The following is a 25660-nucleotide window of genomic DNA, read 5'->3' as shown; positions in this document are numbered from 1 at the left end:
CACACACACACACACACACACACACACACACACAGAGAGAGAGAGACACACACACACACAGAGAGAGAGAGAGAGAGACACACACACACACACACACACACACAGAGAGAGAGAGAGAGAGAGACACACACACACACAGAGAGAGAGAGAGAGAGAGAGAGAGAGAGAGAGAGACACACACACACACACACACACACACACACACACACACACACACACACACACACACACACACACACACACACAGAGAGACAGAGAGAGAGAGAGAGTTTACAGTAGATCTAAAATAGAACGTTTTTGGATCTTAATCTTAATGCGGATCCAACTTTTTAGAGAGAGAGATAAAAGAATAAAAGAAAACACAATAGGGTTAGAAAAATGGATGGAATTCATGTGTTATTAATTTGATTAGCTCCGTTTGGGGGATGGACTGATTTATCACAGGGACCATTTCTAATGGAGTTAACCCATTCTGACCTGAGATCAGATTCATACGAGGTTTCCACTGGGACACACACTGGTCTGATTAATCCATTCTGACCTGAGATCAGATTCTAGAAAAATGTCAGTCGTTCTTCGATTTTTCAAAAATAGCAGACCTACAAGCTCGTATCGCGCCACTCGGTGGCGCGATATGAGCTTGTAGATCTGCTATTTTTCAATAGCTAAAGCATAACATGATGCCAACACCAAAATGGGTGCCCGGTCAGAATGGGTTAAGCCTCACCCGTCTCTCTCCCCCCCCCCCCTCCCTGCAGTCCCGCTTCACTGCATGCATGTAGTGGTGGAGAAAGATTTTGATTGGTTGATTGAATAATTACAATAGGGTCCACAGTGTTCAATTCATCATTAAAAGGTCTACTCACATTTTGTACACATTTTTGTACTTGATACCGTTACGAGTAACAGTATCAAGTACAGAATACAAAATGTAAATAGTTAAAAGTACAAAAGTATATTGGTATCAAAATGGAAAGTAACGAAAAGTATAAAGTACTACTAAGTAGCTGATCTATACAAGCTTGTAGATCTGCTATTTTCAAATGGTTAGTGTATGCTTTATCTTTATCTATATATCTATATATATGTAAGTAAATGTAAGTAAGTAAATGTACTTAGTTACTGTCCACCTCTGACTGCATGGGCTAATGTGTTAATGCTTCAGCACTACTGCCCTCTGCAGGCGATATTAAGACAATGCATGTGTGCTATGAAAATGTCCCTGTGTTGTGTGTGAGACAGTGTGTGTGTTTGTGTGTGAGACAGTGTGTGTGTGTACTCTACATGTGTGTGAGACAGTGTGTGTGCCTGTACATGTGTGTGTGTGCCTGTGCCTGTGTGTGCCTGAGTGTGTGCGCCCGTGCGTCTTTGTGTGTGCCTGTGCGTCTGTATGTGTGCGTGAGTGTGTGCCTGTGTGTGTGTGTGTGTGTGTGTGTGTGTGTGTGTGTGTGTGTGTGTGTGAGAGAGTGTGTGCGTGAGTGTGAGTGTGTGCTTGAGCTAAAATAGCCGAAGTACAAGGTGACATCGCAGCACGCTGTGAGCTTGTACATCGGATACTTTCAGATTTTTGAGTGATGCAACCACTCCAAGGAACAGCAATGTCCGTGTTCACCCGCCCACCCATGCACCTATGTGACTGTGAGCACCATTAGTACACTATTAGTACTAGTAGGGGCGCTGTTGTGCCAGAAACAGAGAGGGGGGGGGGGGGGGGAGAGGGGAGTTGCACCACTCAGTTCACACAGGTGTGATTTTCACTATAGGTTGGGTCCCGGGGGCCAAAGGTCTTTTTAGGGGTTAATTCTCCTGAGCTTAAAAAGGTTTGGAAACCACCGATACTGTAGTTATGTGTAGTAGATCAGTGGTTTAAACCACTGATACTGTAGTTATGTGTAGTAGATCAGTGGTTTAAACCACTGATACTGTAGTTATGTATAGTAGATCAGTGGTTTAAACCACTGATACTGTAGTTATGTACAGTAGATCAGTGGTTTAAACCACTGATACTGTAGTTATGTACAGTAGATCAGTGGTTTAAACCACTGATACTGTAGTTATGTACAGTAGATCAGTGGTTTAAACCACTGATACTGTAGTTATGTATAGTAGATCAGTGGTTTAAACCACTGATACTGTAGTTATGTATAGTAGATCAGTGGTTTAAACCACTGATACTGTAGTTATGTATAGTAGATCAGTGGTTTAAACCACTGATACTGTAGTTATGTGTAGTAGATCAGTGGTTTAAATTAAACCACTGATACTGTAGTTATGTACAGTAGATCAGTGGTTTAAATTAAACCACTGATACTGTAGTTATGTATAGTAGATCAGTGGTTTAAACCACTGATACTGTAGTTATGTGTAGTAGATCAGTGGTTTAAACCACTGATACTGTAGTTATGTATAGTAGATCAGTGGTTTAAACCACTGATACTGTAGTTATGTATAGTAGATCAGTGGTTTAAACCACTGATACTGTAGTTATGTATAGTAGATCAGTGGTTTAAACCACTGATACTGTAGTTATGTATAGTAGATCAGTGGTTTAAACCACTGATACTGTAGTTATGTACAGTAGATCAGTGGTTTAAACCACTGATACTGTAGTTATGTGTAGTAGATCAGTGGTTTAAACCACTGATACTGTAGTTATGTATAGTAGATCAGTGGTTTAAACCACTGATACTGTAGTTATGTATAGTAGATCAGTGGTTTAAACCACTGATACTGTAGTTATGTACAGTAGATCAGTGGTTTAAACCACCGATACTGTAGTTATGTGTAGTAGATCAGTGGTTTAAACCACTGATACTGTAGTTATGTACAGTAGATCAGTGGTTTAAACCACCGATACTGTAGTTATGTGTAGTAGATCAGTGGTTTAAACCACTGATACTGTAGTTATGTACAGTAGATCAGTGGTTTAAACCACCGATACTGTAGTTATGTACAGTAGATCAGTGGTTTAAACCACTGATACTGTAGTTATGTGTAGTAGATCAGTGGTTTAAATTAAACCACTGATACTGTAGTTATGTATAGTAGATCAGTGGTTTAAACCACTGATACTGTAGTTATGTGTAGTAGATCAGTGGTTTAAACCACTGATACTGTAGTTATGTATAGTAGATCAGTGGTTTAAACCACTGATACTGTAGTTATGTATAGTAGATCAGTGGTTTAAACCACTGATACTGTAGTTATGTATAGTAGATCAGTGGTTTAAACCACTGATACTGTAGTTATGTACAGTAGATCAGTGGTTTAAACCACTGATACTGTAGTTATGTGTAGTAGATCAGTGGTTTAAACCACTGATACTGTAGTTATGTATAGTAGATCAGTGGTTTAAACCACTGATACTGTAGTTATGTATAGTAGATCAGTGGTTTAAACCACTGATACTGTAGTTATGTACAGTAGATCAGTGGTTTAAACCACCGATACTGTAGTTATGTGTAGTAGATCAGTGGTTTAAACCACTGATACTGTAGTTATGTACAGTAGATCAGTGGTTTAAACCACCGATACTGTAGTTATGTGTAGTAGATCAGTGGTTTAAACCACTGATACTGTAGTTATGTACAGTAGATCAGTGGTTTAAACCACCGATACTGTAGTTATGTATAGTAGATCAGTGGTTTAAACCACTGATACTGTAGTTATGTATAGTAGATCAGTGGTTTAAACCACCGATACTGTAGTTATGTACAGTAGATCAGTGGTTTAAACCACTGATACTGTAGTTATGTGTAGTAGATCAGTGGTTTAAACCACTGATACTGTAGTTATGTACAGTAGATCAGTGGTTTAAACCACCGATACTGTAGTTATGTGTAGTAGATCAGTGGTTTAAACCACTGATACTGTAGTTATGTACAGTAGATCAGTGGTTTAAACCACTGATACTGTAGTTATGTGTAGTAGATCAGTGGTTTAAACCACTGATACTGTAGTTATGTACAGTAGATCAGTGGTTTAAACCACCGATACTGTAGTTATGTGTAGTAGATCAGTGGTTTAAACCACTGATACTGTAGTTATGTACAGTAGATCAGTGGTTTAAACCACCGATACTGTAGTTATGTATAGTAGATCAGTGGTTTAAACCACTGATACTGTAGTTATGTATAGTAGATCAGTGGTTTAAACCACTGATACTGTAGTTATGTACAGTAGATCAGTGGTTTAAACCACCGATACTGTAGTTATGTATAGTAGATCAGTGGTTTAAACCACTGATACTGTAGTTATGTACAGTAGATCAGTGGTTTAAACCACTGATACTGTAGTTATGTACAGTAGATCAGTGGTTTAAACCACTGATACTGTAGTTATGTGTAGTAGATCAGTGGTTTAAACCACTGATACTGTAGTTATGTGTAGTAGATCAGTGGTTTAAACCACTGATACTGTAGTTATGTGTAGTAGATCAGTGGTTTAAACCACTGATACTGTAGTTATGTACAGTAGATCAGTGGTTTAAACCACTGATACTGTAGTTATGTATAGTAGATCAGTGGTTTAAACCACTGATACTGTAGTTATGTATAGTAGATCAGTGGTTTAAACCACTGATACTGTAGTTATGTGTAGTAGATCAGTGGTTTAAACCACTGATACTGTAGTTATGTATAGTAGATCAGTGGTTTTCAACCTTCTTCATATCAGGGTCCATTATTTATTTATTATAGGCCTACATTTGAGCCACGGACCACCATTTGATGACCTTTAGCCTCTCAGACACAAAACTAAAGAATATTTTGTTATCGTTGGATAAGATTTTGTCCACAATTCATGGATGCTGAATTTATGTTGGTAACATTAGGAGAGATAACAGGCAGACTATTATTCTATACACTCTATAATTGTGTAGACTTCTTGTACATTAAGTAATGCAGACGTTGAACAATAATTTAACTCTCGAGACTGAGAGCGTAAAATGAAACCAACTGCAGACGGTGAGGGTCCATTTGGTTTCATTTTACGCTCTCAACTTAGTTAAAGATCTATAATAAAGGGTCCATTTGGTTACCTCCGACTCTCCATCATTTTAAGTTGAACTGGGGACCACCTGGAACCCCCTCGAGGACCACTGGTGGTCCCCGGACCACTGGTTGAGGGCCACTGACGTACGTGAATCCGGGACCACCACAGCCCAGGGCCATCGCTCTGCTGTCACTCACACTGCAACGCAAACAAAACAAGTAAGAAGAAGGAGGCTGTTGAGACTGTGAATCCAATTATTCAAATAAAATTGAATGTTTTGTTATCTGAGCACCTCGGGATGAACAATTTGCATATGAAATAACGCACGCACATGCACGAACACACACACACACACACACACACACACACACACACACACACACACACACACACACACACACACACACACACACACACACACACACACACACACACACACACACACACACACACACACACACACACACACACACACACACACACACACACACACACACACACACACACACACACACCTGCCTGTCATCTGCGACATTATCTAAAAACACAACACCCCCCTGAGGCATTATCGCAAGTATATGCAGTCAAGTGATTATTATCCCAAACTAAAAAAACGGTTAACATTTGTGAACTTTCTGTCTCAAACAATCAATCAAAACTGCAGCACAAAAAAAAGCCTCCAAAGACACAGCATTGCCCTCCAGAGGCACAACGCTGCAACTGCTTTTAGGTGTGTTTCAAATGGTAAATGGTATGGTAAATGGTGCATTTATATAGCCTTTATCCAAGGCGCTTTACATAGATTGTGCATTACATTCACCCATTCACACACACAGATTCATACACTGATGGTGCGAAACACCATGCAAGGCACCAACCAGCACATCAGGAGCAATTAGGGGTTCAGTGTCTTGCTCAAGGACACTTCGACAGGGAGCCCGGGTTCGAACTGGCAACCTTGCGGTTACCATCCAGCCACTCTACCCCTGAACCATAAATGCACAGATAATCTATCTATGCCCTACCACAACAAGAATTCTATCATCACACGTTGTCGGGGTGAATGCATCGATCATTAGAAAATAGACCCATTTTGTAAACAATTGGGCAGAGCCATGGGCAGTCCTTTTGTAAGGAGGGGGACAGGTGGGTGGTTTTAAAGTAGGAAACGGAGGGACTGGATTAGGTTTACTTAATGAACTGGTGGGCGTGTCCACATAAAAACATCATTTTAAAACATTTTTTTTTTTTAAACGTTCTTCCTCCTTATAGTCCCATTATAATAATACCTGATGATCATGTTTAACCCATTCTGACCGGGCACCCATCATGTTATGCTTTAGCTATTGAAAAATAGCAGATCTACAAGCTCATATCGCGCCACCGAGTGGCGCGATACGAGCTTGTAGGTCTGCTATTTTTGAAAAATTCGAAGAACGACTGACATTTTTAGAATCTGATCTCAGGTCAGAATGGGTTCATCAGACCAGTGTGTGTCCCGTGGAAACCTCGTATGAATCTGATCTCAGGTCAGAATGGGTTAAGGGTGGGAAAGCTGAACATAGGAGAGGCTATAGCGCCAAATCTGAAACTATAATTACCATGCGGGAGGATGTTAATTTGACTTTGACTAAAGCCGTGATCAAATCTTGCCTGGAATCCCAGCGAGGCCTCTTCAAAGCGCATACCGGGTGGGATTGAGGGCAATTACAGCACACAGAGTCCCTGTGGAAAAAAATACTTTTTAAAATAAGAAAATTAGCCGACATGGATTTCCGAGATAGCAATATCCTGTGTTCAGACACGGCCGTGACTCCGTGTGTGCATGCGGTGTGTGGTTCTCAACCAGTGGTCCGGGGACCACCAGTGGTCCGGGGACCACCAGTGGTCCGGGGACCACCAGTGGTCCGGGGACCACCAGTGGTCCTTGATAGCCTTGTCATGGCCAGACTAATATCACGGTGTAGATATTATTATAGTCTGGAACTTCGGTGTGGAAGATTTATTTCCAAGGGCCGGGTTACAAACAGATTCCAACATCACAACAAAAAAGTCTCACTTTGAATAGTAGGCTCTGATTGATTGGTCACCCACAACTCTGGGGTGAGCGCACTGTAATTCAAACTGAGGAGTGCCAGACCATTCTCCCCGGGGATTTATATTATTTTCCTGTGGCAGATTTGTCGGGTTTTCCGGAAGAGGTTCCAGGTGGTCCCCATCGAAATGACAGACACCGTTGGTAACCAAATGGACCCTTATTAGATCTTTAACTCGAGAGTGTAAAATTAAACAGACTGTCTGGGTCCATATGTTCGCCAAAAATAGCCGATGTACAAGCTCAAAACAGCAGTTATGAGATTGTATATCGGCTATTTTTGGCAAAGATCTTTCTCTCTCTCCCTGTACAGGAGAGTTGCCATAGAATAGGTACACATGACACCATTGTTTTGCAATAAAGAACTGTCATAAATAAACATGCCAGCATTGGTAAAAGGTATTTATAAGAGGCAGAGGCATACAATGTCAATTCTTATGAGTTCATGATTCAGATTCTCTTAACAATTGTGGTTCTCGATTCCCATCCCTGACTGTAACGTTATATTACATTGTTGCTCATCAACATGAACTATTTTCCTTCGTTAGCGTCCTTCCTTCATAAATGCTTTAGTATAAAAGGACATTGTGGTGCTATTCATAATGAGATGCACAGCACACTGTAAAGCAGTGATTCTCAAATCACTTTTCCCCTCACAAGGACCGGAATGTGAAGTTGACCTCAAATTATTCCCAAACAGTGGGTCGGGATCCATTTGTGGATCACAGACCAATTTATGGGTCACGCACTACTCGAGTTAAAATCCCATTTCCTTTTCCTACATTAAAATATGATATTTTTTTTACCCAATGTCAATTATCTAATGTAATCCTGGGTGCTACACTTCCTCTGCCAACCTGGGGGGGGGGGGGGGGCAGCGGACTGACCTCATGCTTCCTTCTATGCATGAGGAGTCCAAACGGCTTCTTTTCACCTGATAGGGGGGAATTTCCCAGACCGGACGTAGCACGTGCAAGGAACACGTTATTCCGACCAGTTCCTTTCCCCTCCATCAGGCTCCCCCTGGCTGGCCAGCAGGAGGTAGTTTAGAGACCAGGATTACTGCATGTTTTTTGTGAGGGTACCTATCCTATAGGGGACACAGGGAGAACATGCAAACTCCATTATGTTGCTACTGTTACGAGTGATCATACACGCTAAATGGATTCTAAAAAAATCTGTTCCCATAAGACATCATAAGCGCACTGACTTTTCACTAACATTTTTTTTTTTTTTTTACTGTACTGTACTGTACTGTACTTCCGTCACACGGCAACCGGAGCGATACAGACGCGTGCAGAACAGCGTTATGAAATGTAATCAATAAATATAAAAAAAAATACATCAAAAGACCATCTCTGCGCCGAGGGCCAAAATAACCAAAATACGTGAAAAGACGATCTAGGCAGCGAGTAAGTTAATTTCCACCATACCTATCAGAGTTCCAGACCTGTAAAGAGTCATGTGTCACCTCCTTTAGACGTTAAACTCCACAAAATGTTTCCCCCGCCGCCAGGTGAAAGAATGTCTGGTTTTGAAAAATGAAAAATAACCGAGAACATTTCAAAAAGGTCAACCACGTATATTCCTTTTTTTTCTCCAGAAATGCATTAGCTTTTTGAGTTGAGACTACACAGGTTGATCGGTGCATTGAGTGATGCTGGACCTTAAGTGTAAACGTCTTCTAATGCGCCCCGGAGCCTCCGTCCTGGGTCCGTCTTCCTCTAATGCGCCCGGAGCCTCCATCCTGGGTCCGTCTTCCTCTAATGCGCCCGGGAGCCTCGGTCCCGTGTCTGTCTTCTAATGCGCCCGGAGCCTCTGTCCCGTGTCCGTCTTCCTCTAATGCGCCCGGGAGCCTCCATCCTGGGTCCGTCTTCTTCTAATGCGCCCGGGAGCCTCCATCCTGGGTCCGTCTTCTTCTAATGCGCCCCGGAGCCTCGGTCCCGTGTCCGTCTTCCTCTAATGCGCCCCGGAGCCTCGGTCCCGTGTCCGTCTTCCTCTAATGCGCCCCGGAGCCTCCATCCTGGGTCCGTCTTCCTCTAATGCGCCCGGGAGCCTCCGTCCTGTGTCCGTCTTCCTCTAATGCGCCCCGGAGCCTCGGTCCCGTGTCCGTCTTCTTCTAATGCGCCCCGGAGCCTCGGTCCCGTGTCCGTCTTCCTCTAATGCGCCCCGGAGCCTCGGTCCCGTGTCCGTCTTCCTCTAATGCGCCCGGAGCCTCCATCCTGGGTCCGTCTTCCTCTAATGCGCCCCGGAGCCTCGGTCCTGGGTCCGTCTTCCTCTAATGCGCCCGGAGCCTCCATCCTGGGTCTGTCTACTTCCTGCTGCTGCGCATGGCCGAGCTACACAGAGTGCGTTTGTGCGTGGGATTTACTGCGCGCGTACAGCGTGCGTGGAAAGATCCAATGTATGTCAACGTAACCCGCTATGACAGACGTGCGGATAGCACTGGCCCCGGATAGTTACGCATACACTCTAAAAATAGGATCGGTTCTATTTTTTATTTTTTTTAATGGCGTACGAATAATCTCCCAAATGGAGACAGTGGAGCAAGTCTGCGCTGCGCCCACAGATCCGGGCTAGCCAGGAGCGTTTCGCACGCGCATTATTTCCGCGGACTGCGCATACGTCACACACACACACGCTATCGGTGTAGCTCGGCCGTTAGTCGCGGGATGAATTCACCGCCTTGGTGGAGCGAGCGTTGATGAAATCTGATTTCCTGTAGCCGGCCTGCGGGGAGGGAGAGAGAGAGAGAGATGAGATGAGATGACAAACGGTGAGGATCAAACGGACATTGACCATCTTTCAATCTTTTCTCTTGAATGTTGAATTTCTCTTGAATTATTTTAATCACTGAAGACCTACAACAGTATATTTTCTTGTACGACAAATAGCAAAAACAGTGCGAGACCCATGTGTGTGTGTGTGTGTGTGTGTGTAGCGGTTTCGTATGAAAATCAAGCGATAAGCACCAGTAGGTTACTTATCAGTCAAATGCAATGGAGATCTAGAGCCTACTGGCTGCGATTAGGAAACGTGGAAATGCGGAGTCCCATGTGGCGTTGGCCGCGGTGTCCAACTATTACTAACCCTAACACCATATCTGCTATAGCCACTGGGGGGAGTGTTGTGCAGGTGCCAGCCATGTGTGAAAACAACCAAAGAAGAAGAGCAGCCCCCTGACCAAGGACTATTAAAATGAGGACAGGAAGCTAAGACCGTACGGTGGACTCCATGTTGCTCCCTGGAAGGAAAGAAACATGCGCAATTGAGACCAAGGAAGCTGAACCAAGGAAGTGTTGGCTGCATATAGCCCATTGCGCATGTTTCTGTCCTTCCAGGGAGCAACATGGAGTCCATCGTACGGTCTTCGCTTCCTAACCTTATATAATTAACCTTGCCCCTGACCAGGAAGTGTATAGCCATCCATAGCTGTTGTTGTTGCTTTAAGCGGCCATGTAAGTCAGTTTCACAATGTTTTCTCTTTCTCGGCGGTAGTCATTTCACTTCCGTGTTTCCCGAACACATTGTATTCCAGTGATAAGTAACCTACTGGTGATTATCGTTTGATAACATTTGAAGCGGGTGGTGTGTGTGTGTGTGTGTGTGTGTGTGTGTGTGCGTGCGTGCGTGCGTGTGAGCGTGTGTGTGTGTGAGTGTGAGTGCTAACCTTCCTATAGGCCCCGTGCAGTTCAGTGTGACTCCACATGCTGTGTGTGTGTGTGTGTGTGTGTGTGTGTGTGTGTGTGTGTGAGTGCTAACCTTCCTATAGGCCCCGTGCAGTTCAGTGTGACTCCACATGCTGTGCAGTAACACACACGCTGCTTGTCCTGCCCTCGTTGGACCGTAGCTAAAAACAGAAGAAGAAGAACATCATCCCAAAATGTATCAATAAATCAAACATGCTTGGATGTTTTGTAGACATACTAGCGTTGTATAGTTTCAATGGGCCACGATTATACACTTATAGCCGGGGAGCCAGCCATCCCAATTTGAGAGGACCTGTGATGTCATGACATATTAATGACCAAATTAATAGAAAAAATACAAATAAAATAAGGTCCACAGAATGAGAGGTCTGCTCTGCTGGAAATATCGCGAAAAAAAGGTTATGGACAATTTTGTATACCCCACCATAGACAACCAATATAAGGCAAAATGTCATCATGCTTCAAGTAGCATGTGACATGTCAAACTAGGGGGTTTTCATGATTCTCAATCCATTTCAAGCATTAGTCTTTTTGCACGAAAAAAACACTCCTTGGCCTAAATTCGGCCATATCCACTTTTTAAGGCAAAACTTCCCACGTTTAGGCTGAGTCATCTTTTTTCTCAAGTCCGTTTGGATGCAGACTTACTTACATCATGGGACCAAAACTTGCTGTACGTCATTATGTCTAGCTATTGAAAAATAGCAGATCTACAATATCATAATAATGATGGTTACATAAAAACGTACAAAACGATACTTTTTGACCTGAGATCAGATTCTAAATCGTTCTTCGATTTTTCAAAAATAGCAGATCTACAAGCTCATAGCGCGCCACCGAGTGGCGCGCTATGAGCTTGTAGATCTGCTATTTTTCAATAGCTAAAGCATAACATGATACTAACACCAAAAGGGGTTCCCGCCCAAAATGGGTTAACAGTGAAAATAAGCTGGTTTTCTAGCAGCTTCTTATAGCACTCATTAGGCGAGACGACCGACCCGCTGTCCTTGGTGCTGATGTTGATGACCTTGGGCAGCGCGGCGTGGTTGACGATGGCCTTGACATTGGCCGTGTCGTTCTGGCTCAGGTTGGTCAGGACGTGGCAGAGCGACACGGTCACCTCCGTGGGGAGCTCCGCCCCCCCCGTGTCCGAGTTGGGCAACATGGCCACCAGCTCCGGCAGCACCTGTTTGACTTTATGGAGCAGGGAGAGAAAAAAAGAAAATAAATTATGACATATGTCATATTTGTCAGGTGAAACAAGCGCCGTCTCCGTCGTGTTCTTGTCTTTGTGTGGTGCATTTATATAGCGCCTTTATCCAAGGCGCTTTACATAGATTGTGCATTACATTCACACACCTTTGGCAGCAGAAACCATGCAAGGCACCAACCAGCACATCGGGAGCAATTAGGGGTTCAGTGTCTTGCTCAAGGACACTTCGACAGTAACTCTGGGGGAGCCCGGGTTCGAACTGGCAACCTTGCGGTTCCCATCCAATTATATTATTTTTGTAACGTGTATGTTTCTGTGTCACAACCTCGCGGTCACTGTGTTTTCTTATGGCTTTGCTGCTGTCCATGCATTTGGCTCATAACATTAGCAGCTGGCTACTTGTCACTTCGAACTGTGGTATTAAGCCACTAAACCACACCAAAGGGTCACCGTGCAACTCCTTGGGTCCAAACGGTTGCAAGGAGTTAACGCTAAAACCGTCTCGACCCTTTGGTGTGGTTTGGGCCGTTGAATTCCATGCGTTGAATCACTAGGGTCAACGTGCAACGAGACATATCACACCGGAGGGACAGCGCTAAAACCTTATAATAATAATACAGTATTAGGGAGATCAACGGGCATCGTCTTCCTTGATTGGTCAACCCTAACCATCGGCTTCACGGATTGGACAAACTTTGCGTGGTGTTTGTGCCTCTGAACGAATATAAGTGAAGAAGCATAAAATTCCACGCTTGACCAAAAGGATACCATTGACCAATAGGATACCATTGACCAGTAGGATACCATTGACCAATAGGATACCGTTGACCAGTAGGATACCATTGACCAGTAGGATACCATTGACCAGTAGGATACCATTGACCAATAGGATACCATTGACCAATAGGATACCATTGACCAGTAGGATACCGTTGACCAGTAGCATACCATTGACCAATAGGATACCGTTGACCAATAGGATACCGTTGACCAATAGGATACCATTGACCAGTAGGATACCATTGACCAATAGGATACCATTGACCAATAGGATACCGTTGACCTAGAGGATTTATCCACTGTGGTACTGCTGTGAGTAATGTTACGCTGGGCGGTGCGTCTGAGAGGACCAGGAGCAGCCAATCAGAGAGCTGTGACAGTGAGACACTGTGTGTACTCCTTTGGAGGTGACGAGGGTCACATTGATGTGCACATCTTCAACACAGTGTCTTTGACCTGGAGGAAGTTGACCCCAGTGACCCCTGGAAGAGGAGAACGCCACCGTGAGGTTCCCTCCACGCGCAGCGGCCACACAGCTGTGTTGATAGAATATAGTGTCTACCTCTGGGGGGGGCGGACTAACCACGGTTACTGCAACGTGCTTTATGCATTTCATGTCGACGCCCACACATGGTTCAAACCACAGGTTTCTGGGAGCGTTCCAGAGGAGAGGTGGAACCACTCGGCCTGTGTCTTGGGGAAGGTCATGTTTCTCTATGGAGGATCGACCCAGACTGTATCCACTAAAGACGTCTACAAGTTGGACACCAGCACAATGGTCTGGGCTTTAATCAACACCAGAGGAACTTCTGCACCTGCTGTTCAAGGGCTTCACTCTGCCAACGTCGTCGGGAAAAAGATGTTTGTATTTTGTGTCTGGTGGGGGGACCACAATAGGATAAACACCATCAGCGTGTTTGACACAGAGACTAACCACTGGACGAGCAGACAGCTTCTTCCAGAAATACTGTGTTGTGTTCATTCAGCCTTTACCTACAATGGAGAGCTGTACATATTTGGTGGCCTTAATCTGTGGAAGGTATTCAAGGATCTGTGGAAATTCAACCCAGAAACCTCCTCCTGGAAGAAGGTTGAGCCCAAAGGGAGAGGCCGGTGTTCAGGGCCTAATCTGTGCTGCTGCGTGGTGGGAGATCGCATCATCCTTTTCGGGGGAGACCACAGCCCAGTGGACGTGTTCATCTTAGACTTCAGACCTAGCCTCAAGACATTATGTACGCTAGCAGTTATTCAGTACAATGTGGATCAGTCTGAACTCCCACACAACATCAGGTGGGAACTGGCAGCCATGACTACCAAAAAGTCATGGGTTAAAGAAGTACAACGTTTGGCTCAATAGGACCTTCATCAGGCATAATGAGTAGTGCTCTTTCTGCTCTCACCGATGTCGGCATGGAGCTCCCGGTAGCGCGACAGGTTCTTCAGCAGAGACACACACATCCTCCTGACGTCAGCCTCTCCATGCTGGAACATCCTCTTCACCTGATGAAGGCCGTTCTCTCTCTGCACGATGGTGTGAGCGATGGCCTCGGTCACCTGACCACGCATGCCACACACACACACGCGCAGTCACACACACACACACACACACACACACACACACACACCGACTGATTTATGGAGTCTTTACAGAGGCTTCCAAATATGAACACAAGCGGTTTTACATTTGTAACCAAACTGTATAATAGCGATGCGACACATTGTGAGCAATGCCGATCTGCCATTATTTTCAAAAGATTATTATACATTTTAAATCTTTAATTGGGACATTCTGCACAATTATTACATTTACTTTTGGTACTTTTCTTTTTTCACCCAGTGCCAATCTAACGTAATCCTGGGCTCTACACTTCCTCTGCCAACCCGGGGAGAGCAACGGACTGACCCCATGCTTCCTTCTATGCATGAGGAGTCCAAACCGCTTATTTTCACCTTGCTGATCAGGGGGATGTAGTTTAGAGACCAGGATTACTGCATGTTTTATGTGAGGGTACCTACCCTATAGGAGACATGGGGAGAACATGTGAGGGTACCTGTCCTAGGGGACACGGGGAGAACATGTGAGGGTACCTGCCCTAGGGGACACAGGGAGAACATGTGAGGGTACCTACCCTAGGGGACACGGGGAGAACATGTGAGGGTACCTGCCCTAGAGGACACGGGGAGAACATGTGAGGGTACCTGCCCTAGGGGACACGGGGAGAACATGTGAGGGTACCTGCCCTAGGGGACACAGGGAGAACATGTGAGGGTACCTACCCTAGGGGACACGGGGAGAACATGTGAGGGTACCTGCCCTAGGGGACACGGGGAGAACATGTGAGGGTACCTGCCCTAGGGGACACGGGGAGAACATGTGAGGGTACCTGCCCTAGGGGACACGGGGAGAACATGTGAGGGTACCTGCCCTAGGGGACACGGGGAGAACATGTGAGGGTACCTACCCCTAGGGGACACGGGGAGAACATGCAAATACCACACAGAAAGACCCTTTTCGCCAACCCCACCTAGACACTTTTAAGTAAACCATGCGAGTAATCCTCCCTCCCTCCATCCTACCCGTCCGTTTCCAGCAGTGATGTTCTGCAGCGCTCCCACGGCAGCCTCCTGGGTGCAGTGGCGCCCACTACAGGCCATGAGGGACAGGTACATCCGCACAGTGATGGGACTCCACAGCCACTCCATGCCACACGGGTTGGGCCTCTCCTCCAGCAGAGGGCGCTGTCGCTCCACCTTCTAGCACCACCAGCAGCAGCAGGTTCAGTCATGCAGTGAAGACAGGGGATATTAATACAATCTGCAGTGGTGGAAATAGTACTGCATTTTTTTTTTAAACTTACAGTAAGTAACAGTATCAATACCGCAATGTAGAAGTACTCTGTTAGAAAAGTCCGGAATTCAATTTGTACTTGAGTAAAAGTATTGGCATCAAAATGTACTTAAAGTACCAAAAGTAGATAGTACACATTGTGCAGAATTTGCAATTTCAAGTTTTCAAATGTATACAAATCTTTTGAAAATAGCAGATCTACAAGCTCACAATGCGTCGCATCGTGACGCATTGTGAGCTTGTAAAATCGGCTATTTTCAAATGGCCCGAAATGTATATATATAGGGCTGAAGTGGTTAAATGTATGTTTTGTAACAACGATCAAAATCTACAAAGTAAACTTGTAGCTAAAGTTGTCAAATAAATTTAGTGGAGTAAAAGTACAATATCTGCATCCGAGAAGTGGACTGAGACTTAGAAAAATATATTTTCTTTTATTTTATGATGCTGTGCTCATGGTGCTCTGTGCTCTGGTGCAATTAAAAAGCAAGTCGAGCGAGTCTTTTCCTGTCAAAGTTTCCCTTGTGTTTTTGAGACCACCGCTACCGTAGTCAAGTTTTGAAAAAAAGGACGAAGAAAGGACGCAACAGTTTTCTCACTGCTTCAGTATTGGAAACTGGAAATACTCAAGTAAAGTACCAACACCTCACAATGGTACTCGAGTACAGCACTTAGTTACTCTCCACCACTGCCAATCTGTTTGTAAAGGTGGAGAGACAACACGGAGGCTGTCTAGTGTCTACAGAAAGGGACAGAACAGACTGTACCTCCTGAGGAGGCTCAAGTCCTTTAAGACATTCTGACCTGAGATCAGATTCAAAAAAGGTCTTCTACATCCTGACAGTTTTCCATTCTGACCTGAGATCAGATTCTAAAAATGTCTCCTACATCCTGACAGTTTTCTATTATGTCAGTCGTTCTCAAACACTTTCATGTCACTTTTCACGATTCATCAAAAATAGCAGACATACAAGCTCATAGCGCGCCACTCGGTGGCGCGCTATGAGCTCGTAGATCTGCTATTTTTCAATAGCTAAAGCATAACATAATGCTGACACCAAAAGGGGTTCCCGCACAAAATGTGTTAATGTGTGTAGCAGGCTACTGAGAATGTTCTATCAGTCCGTTGTTTTATGCAGTGGTATGCTGGGGTGGGGGGGGGGGGGGATTAAGGCCTGGGAACTGAACAAGCTCAACACGATCACAAAGAAGGCCAGTTCTGTGGTCAGTGGGCCTCAGGATGGAGGGCCAGTCGCAGAGAGGAGAGTCAGGGACAAACTGATCTCCATGCTGGCTAAACCCCTCACATCCACTCTATGGTGACCTACAGGACAGAGTGAGAACCTTTTAGTCACAGGCTCACCCTCCCTCCGAGAATGAACACAGAGCGGTCCTTTCTGCCAATACCGCCATCAGACTATATACAACACATAAGAACTCCACCGGGGTGCACACTTAGTTTAGACTAGTCATTGGTTAGATTAAGGTTGGGTTTAGTTGTGCTGCCCCGTGGGAGGTTAGGTTTAGGGTGAGGGTTTGAGATAGGTTGTAGTTGTAGGACTAAGGACTGGTCTAACCAATGACTAGTCTTAACCAATGACTAGTCTACTCTTTACCAAATACTGTCTAAACTAAGTACTGCGCCCATTTTTACATTATGCTGCTGTAACGTATCAATTTCCCATATTGCGGGGATAATAAAGTACATCTCGTTCCCCGTCTCTGAATCTGTGACAGCTGCGTATCAATTTCCCTGCAGGGATAATAAAATACTCATCGTTCCCCGTCTCTGAATCTGTGACAGCTGCTGAAAGTCGGGGTGCCATGAATAACCCTATCCAGTCAAAATGTACACCATTTCATTCTGAATCCGTTGAAAACATTTGTTTTGAACGAAAAACACTCCCTGGGCTAAAAACGTCTTTTCCGAACGTGATGACCTCTTATGATATTTAGTCAACTAAAACTAGACTAAAACACTAAAACATTTCGGCTGACTAAAATGTTGACTAGTAAAGCTAAATGAGATTTTTATTCAAAAGACTATGACTAAAACTACTGTAAATCAAAGTGTGCTGTCAAAACCAACGCTGATCCATGGGGTAGTGTACCTCTGTGATCTTAGCACTGAGTCGACTAAATCTACAGTTGATATAAAAATCAGTCGAGTGATTTTACACTTGTTGAAAATTGCCGATCTACAAGCTCACACCGTTCAGCGTGCAAACCAAGTGTAAAATGACTTAGAGTGGATCTCTTGTCCACTAGACCCTTCCTAACATTTTAGTCTAGTTAAAGCTCAAAATGGCCTTGCACCGGAATACATTTGTGACCTGGTTTCTGCACCTCCAGCCACCAGGGTTCTTAGGTCAACCTCCCATTGACAGTTTCAAATCCTCCCTAAAAACTCACCTTTTCTCCATTGGAGCCTTCAGCTCCTAGTCCTGTAAATGTTTTAAGCCTTTTTGTAATCAGTAGGCTTTTTTTGTTGTTTCATGCTCTTTAAATGTTGTAATATTGCATTGCCAAATGTTTATTTTAATTTTGTATTTTATGATGTAATTTTTATATGGAAAGCACTTTGGGTCAACTTCTGTTGTTTTTAAATGTGCTATATAAATAAAGGTGACTTGACTTGACTAGTTTCACTTGTTGACGAAATTGCCAATACATTTAGTCTTAGTTTTAGTCATCGTATAGCATTAGTTTTCACGTAGTTTCCATTTAGTTTCCGTCAGTGAAAAAAGGTAGTCGACGAACATTTTGTCGTCATGGTATATTAATCGAGGAAGTCAACAGCGGTTCCTCCTACCTCCGTGATCCGGGCGCTGCGCTGGCTGAAGCAGCCTGCGTTCTTGGCCCTGGGGGCCAGGCTCTGGCGGGACCGGCCCAGGTCGCTGAGGTACTTCTGGGGAAGCTCGGCCTCGATCTGATAGGACAGGTTGTGGAGGATGCACACGCAGTTCTCTATGGACTGGAGAGGAGACGGAGGAATTTTAGCTCGAGTCAAATAATTGTAAAAGAAAGAAAGAAAGAAAAACTTCCACGGACCACCATTTGATGACACTTTTTAGCCTCTCAGACCCAAAAACTAAAGAAGATTTTTTGTTGTCGTTGGATGAGATCTTGTCCACAATTCCGTGCTGTATTGATTAGGAGAGATCATGACAGGCAAACGTTGATCAAAATAACAATCTTATACATTGTGTAGACTTCTTGTAAATTAAGTAATGCAGATGTTTAACAATAATTTAACTCTTGAGAGCGTAGATTTATAATGTACCTTAACATCTGGTTTGTAGTTTTATAAATGGTTTGTAGTTTTATAAATAGTTTGTAGTTTTATAATGTACCTTATCTGGTTTGTAGTTTTATAAATGGTTTGTAGTTTTATAATGTACCTTATCATCTGGTTTGTGGTTTTATAAATGGTTTGTAGTTTTAAAATGTACCTTATCATCTGGTTTGTAGTTTAATAATGAACCTTATCTGATTTGTAGTTTTATAAATGGTTTGTAGTTTCATAATGTACCTTAACATCTGGTTTGTGGTTTTATAAATGGTTTGTAGTTTTATAATGTACCTTATCATCTGGTTTGTGGTTTTATAAATGGTTTGTAGTTTTAAAATGTACCTTATCATCTGGTTTGTGGTTTTATAAATGGTTTGTAGTTTTATAATGTACCTTATCATCTGGTTTGTGGTTTTATAAATGGTTTGTAGTTTTATAATGTACCTTATCATCTGGTTTGTGGTTTTATAAATGGTTTGTAGTTTTAAAATGTACCTTATCATCTGGTTTGTAGTTTAATAATGAACCTTATCTGGTTTGTAGTTTATAAATGGTTTGTGGTTTCATAATGTACCTTATCATCTGGTTTGTAGTTTAATAATGAACCTTATCTGGTTTGTAGTTTTATAAATGGTTTGTAGTTTCATAATGTACCTTATCATCCGGTTTGTAGTCGGCGATGGTCCGTCTAACGTAGTAGACCAGAGAGTCGATCAGATTGTCACATTCTCTCATGGCTTTACGGCCGTCTGGTCCAGCCGAGCTTACGTTTCTGAAAAAAAAGGAAAAAGAAACACTGTCAAAATCACTAGGAAACGATTTGTTAATTTATTCTCGTTAAATCATAGTGATCAGCCAGTAAAGCTAGACGTCCTAACATTATAAGCCAACACAGAATATACAGTAGCCCCCTGGAGTATTTACTGTTATTAACGATCATAACACCAATCAACATGTGTGGTATTTACAACAAGCGCTCCTATATCATTTATATGATCATAATTACAGGGCAGAACCCAAAAAGGCCTTCTAAATCCTGACTTAAGTTTTCTGAAAAACTTCTAATATTTATATAGCAGCATATTCTTTTTTTTTTTTTACATTTTTGAATACTGTACATACTGTACAGAACCCAAAAATCAAACGCCATTAACAATAAAGAGACAACATGACGTAAATGACACATTATGACATACATTTTCCCTTCATTGTCAATGCATTTACAAAACAAACATTGAACTAAACACAAACATTAAACCTGTGTACAGTTACTACAGTATAGCGCCCCTCAAAAAATAGAGACAAAGAGAAGGAGGTACGTGGATAAATAATTTAGTCTTTTCGTTGTGGTTGCTAGGAGACCACTCCTCCTCCTCCTCCTTCTATGATAACAACAACAACTCACTCTGAGAACTCATCGTCAGAAAATAAAGGAAAAACAGTGCTCTCTCTCTGTCTACAGAGAGAGAGAGAGAGAGAGAGACACACAGACTGGTTTTCTACCAACAGAAATTTGCATGCACAAGGGCTGCCAAAGTAGGCTATCTTTTGTCGTTTTTCCACCCCCTCTCTTCAATGTTAGACTGGGCAAGCTCAGTCTAAACTGACTGGACAGAGACAGTAATGAGATTGAATACACCGTTACGTGTCTCTGTCTCTATGTAGAAAGTGTACCGATTTGTGTGATGTGTATGGATGAAATATGTGCGCGTAATCTACAGAAATGTGTTTTACAAAAAATCTGCCTCATTTCACACTGCGTTAATGATTTGAGACATTTTTATTGGAAATGGACAAATCCTGCAAACTTTGGAAGGCAATCTTAGCAATTGTGGATGGGATATGGGGAAGCGGAGCGGTCCGTATTAAATCACATGACGGTAGAGATAGTGTATAGCGATGTCCGTGATGTATGGATAAAATCTGTACGAGCATTATAAAGAAATGTGTTCTGCTAAAATGTGTCCTCATGGTGGTGCTATAACAGGCCATTGTGGAAAATGTGGGGCAGAGGTTCGTCGTTGGCATCCAGGAAGTGTGTGTGCACAGTTTGGCATCGACCGAACGAACGGTGCCGGAGATTAGCTGTACACAGACGGACGGACGCACGCACACACACACACACACACACACTGACTGACTGACGGAGTGCAAAACATACTCTCCCCTAGCTCTGCTCCATCTCCTTCTACTGCTTCTACGATTCTGCCCTGCAGTATAAGGCTATATGGGACTTTCGGTTTTAAATCTCAATTCGAAATCAGACCAGCCTCTCCTCTTTGGCGTAAATAAAAAGAACGTTTTTGCTACTCACCAAAACAAAGGCGGGTTGTGTCATTAGAAAGCCTACTTTCCTTAGTGGACCCACTCTGAGCCCCCCCACCACACGTATAAACGGTACTTTTTGGCCAAAAAAAATACTCCAATGCGCCCTCTACCGATATTGCCCAGAGAACTGCCTCATAGAGAATATTTTTCCCCCGGTGAAAATAAATCCCTTTCTGGCCAAAAAGTACCGTTTATACGTGTGATGGGGGGCTCAGAGTGCGTCCACTAAGGAAAGTAGTCTTTCTAATGACACACCCCGCCTTTGTTTTGGTGAGTAGCAAAAACGTTCTTTTTATTTACGCTAACGAGGAGAGGCTGGTCTGATTTCGATTTGAGAGTCCCATAGGACAGAATGGTAGAAGCAGTAGAAGGCTATGGACCAGAGCTATCTCTCCCCATGCCTTCGGCCTGGTGGAGACTGGAGAGTAGACAATAATATCAGATTTTATAGGGGGGGGGGGGGGGAGTCAATGCGGTAGGTATCGTATGGCTTTTCCTTCCTCCACAAAAAGAAGATTATTCCCAGCGGATTTATCATCATCAAGCTGTCACAGAGCTGTAATCTAAGGATGTCTCCGACTACAGTCAACAGTGGGCATTCTCATCCTGTTTATTTGCATTCCAGAAGCCTCACATACTGTAAGGGGCTCTGCCTCTAATAAGGGTTTCTGTATCTCCTAACCCATTCTGACCTGGCACCCATTTTGGTGTTAGCATCATGTTATGCTTTAGCTATTGAAAAATAGCAGATCTACAAGCTCATATCGCGCCACCGAGTGGCGCGATACGAGCTTGTAGGTCTGCTATTTTTGAAAAATCGAAGAACGACTGACATTTTTAGAATCTGATCTCAGGTCAGAATGGGTTGATCAGACCAGTGTGTGTCCAGTGGAAACCTGGTATGAATCTGATCTCAGGTCAGAATGGGCTAAATGGCAGATTATTATGCACTCCAACAGGATTCTGACGAGGGCATTTTAAAACTAACACAATGGCGGCAGATTGTTCACTCCCTAATAACAGCGTGCAGAACAACTATAATTAACCAGGAGAAAATTACTACCTCCTCACAGCCCACACAGTTAGGATTTTAATAGCTCAGTTCCGCTTGTTCACATTATTATGAAATATCCTCCTTATAATGGAAAGTGTCAGAAACACGGCCTGTCATTTTGACAACAGTGCCGTGTTTGTGCACGCATGCAAAGTAAACACACACACACACACACACACACACACTACAATATAACAGCTTTAATACTCTATGGTGGAGCCACAAATCTGCTGGTTCTCACGTCAAATCATGGACACCTGGTCAATGTAAAACTAACTGGTAGCCCCTCCTATGCCCTGCTTTGTGGGTCTGTGTGAACACAAACATTGGCTTGTGATTGGCTGATCACCCCCATAGCGGTGATTTGATTGGCTGAGCAAAGTACACATTGAAGATAAACGTGAGGGCAGAAAAGTGAAGACGCCAAAAGAGATTGGTCGGAATGACTGTTGTGATGATTTGATTGGCTGAGCACGGAATGTGACGTATATGATTATGTACAATATGATGATGATAAGAGCGCCCCTCACTTCACACGGGTGTGATTATTTTAACACAGAATGAGATCATGTCGACATCGGCTATCGGCCATAAGAGCAATTAATTATATCGATATCGCCCCAAAATGTCTGAATGGGTTCATCCCTATACAGTGACTACAGTACAGGCATACCTCAGGCAGCCCGTGGCGTTGTGGAAGACCTCCGGGTCGGCCAGAAGGTCGTCCTTGGGGTTCTCTCCCTCGGAGATGCCGGAGCAGGGAACCAGGACGGTGCTGGTCAGCACGGACAGCGCCTCCCGGGACAGGTGCTCCTTCAGGAGGTCATGAGAGGACAGGTTCCACAACACACCTGGAGAGAGAACAAGAATAACTAGTAACTAAAGCTTGTCAAATAATTGTATTGGAGTACAATATTTGCCTCCAAAATGTAGCGGAGTAAAAGTAAAAGTATTGGAAAATACTCCAGTAAAGTATATAGATAGATACTTTATTTATGTGTCATGCACCTGAGGTGCCCAGCCCACATTGACTTATAGGATACACCATACAAATCATTGCACAAGTGTACAATATATGCCTTTTTCCCCCTAGTTTTTCGTGGTCCTCTAACCAGAAAAAGTTAACACAGATGGTTGTCATTTTACAAAATAATACATGTCTTAATTCATCATATAATGGGCAGTAAAACAAAAAATGAATTTAATTTAACATTTCTTTCAAATCACACACATTAAACACACTCTGTCCTCCTCAGGAGTACCAATGAATCTCCCCGATTCTAAAGCGAATGGTAAGGTCCCAGAATGCAACTGTGCACAAAAAGATCTCTGGCTTTTGGATACATTTTGTGTAACATAAGGACAACGCCAGAACATAGAGGTTATTAGGGGCAAACATCCACAACGGCCTGTGGTAAAGATCGTACGTGTAACACAAACGCACTCATTCAACCCACAGCTTCATCTTACGAACCCGCCGGGCCTTGTGGGAAGGAACCGGACACTTCAGAGCTCTACGAACCCGCCGGGCCTTGTGGGAAGGAACTGGACACTTCAGGGCTCTACGAACCCGCCGGGCCTTGTGGATAGGAACCGGACACTTCAGAGCTCTTAAGACACGTATCGTAATAAGGACAGTAAAGAAGTGCTGAGCGAGCTGGCCTTTTACAGGCCGACAATACAAGCACCGACACAAGACACCACACACACACACACACCTTAAGGCTGCAAAGATCTGAACTACAGCGTTCAATCCCCGCTCTAAGTGAAGAACTGAACCCACGTCCGTCCCTGTTCGTTCTGGGGGCGTTTGGTCGATTGGTTGTGTCGTGTGTGTGCGTGCGTGCGCGTACATTTGCAATTTTTTTTTTAATCGTGCAAATGTGGCACAAATCTTTGAATATTATATTCTTTCAGAGCGAACGTTTGAACTCAAATCTTTGCTTCTGGGAGGTCCCTGGAACAACATTTTTTCAAATTGGGGTCGGCGGCCAAATACAGATAATTCTGGGGGTCCTTTGACATGGAAACAGTTGAGCACCACTGACATAGAAACATAGGTTTTTCAGAAAACCGTTAGAATTCAGAAGCCTTAACCCCTGTTTGTCTAAACAAAATGTCCAGGGAGAACTCTCCCCTATGTAACAGATACAAACTGCATTTGGTTACCTACCCACATATGTTCTGGTTTTGTCCAAAAATCAAACCATTTTGGCAAATAATTCATGATCAAATTGAAAAAATCCTTAAAGTAAAATTGAGAAAATCTCCTCTGTTATACCTGTTGGGGGCAGACCCAAATGTAAAGTTGAGCTCTGCTCATAGGAAATTATTTGATCTATTTAGATTCTTAGCAAAGAAATGTATCTTATTTTTTTGGAAGACAGATGAAATACCCTCAGAACATATTATGTGGATGGCCCAAATAATGTCAATACTACCACTGGAGAGACTCAAGTATGAAACACAAAATAAGGCAGATGTATTTGTAGAGGTATATAGACCCCCTTTTTAAATCATATTGAAGAGCGCATTTGACTCTGTTTAGGACGGAACCCACCTTAACGTGCACACATACATTATACAACCCATGTACCACTTGGAAACTATTATTTATTAGCTATTTTTCATTTTATTTTAATTATTTAGTTCTATTTTTTTTCCTTGTTTATTCATTGTTGTTTTTATGTAAGTAACTGTCTTGTATGTAAGTCTGCTGTGTTGTCCTTGTGTCTATCTAAAGAAAACCCTAAAAAAAAAAGAAATAATAATAATAATAATAATAATAATAATGACGCACCATTTTATTTCTAGACAGATATATCCGTCACATATCGTGACACTACTATGTGATTATAGTATGTACAGTTTACAGTACACTACAGTACAGCCGAAACTATGGACTCTACCACATTGTGCACCTTAAATCCTCTGTACTCTGCTGGGCTTGGCCTGAGGCACTATACCTAGTGCTTTTATGAACACACACACGTGTTACGTGACCTACATTCCAACCTCAGTGGGACTAAATGTTCACCTGAAACCGTTTCAAATCTGAGCAGTATGAATGGACATGTTTCAACCTCCATTCAATGCTAGGTACTGCATAACCTCCCACGGGGCAGCACACCTAAACCTAACGTTAACCCATGTCTAACCAATGACTAGTCTGAACTAAGTATGCACCCCACTGCATGTGCTATATGGATTTCTTGTGTCCCTGTGTCTGAGCACGGAAAGCTGCAACACGGTAACTCATGTGATTTCTCAGTCAGCCTAGCTAGCTCCTTATCCAGACACACGTCCTAGACTCTTCTCCCTTCTCTAAAACACCCTGGACAACGCTCC

General features: G+C 43.4%; 1 protein-coding gene across 1 annotated transcript in view; it reads right to left on the bottom strand.

Annotated features, from left to right (window-relative positions):
• Window positions 1-8691: 8691 nt before the first annotated feature.
• Window positions 8692-25660, bottom strand: part of pkp2 (plakophilin 2) — a 30504-nt gene continuing 13535 nt past the window's right edge. The window contains exons 8-15 of the mRNA XM_080757490.1: window positions 22986-23163; window positions 19585-19702; window positions 18451-18612; window positions 15368-15544; window positions 14191-14344; window positions 11796-11991; window positions 10850-10937; window positions 8692-9817 (exon numbers count right to left, since the gene is read on the bottom strand). Of these exons, the coding sequence (XP_080613616.1) occupies window positions 9749-9817; window positions 10850-10937; window positions 11796-11991; window positions 14191-14344; window positions 15368-15544; window positions 18451-18612; window positions 19585-19702; window positions 22986-23163 (1142 nt within the window). The 3' untranslated portion in view covers window positions 8692-9748. The remainder of the gene's footprint in view (window positions 9818-10849; window positions 10938-11795; window positions 11992-14190; window positions 14345-15367; window positions 15545-18450; window positions 18613-19584; window positions 19703-22985; window positions 23164-25660) is intronic.

Source organism: Protomyctophum bolini, assembly GCF_963924005.1.
Source record: "Protomyctophum bolini genome assembly, chromosome: 23".
NCBI lineage: Eukaryota > Metazoa > Chordata > Actinopteri > Myctophiformes > Myctophidae > Protomyctophum > Protomyctophum bolini.
Note: the sequence above shows the minus strand (reverse complement) of the source record. Positions and strands in the feature narration are given on the sequence as shown.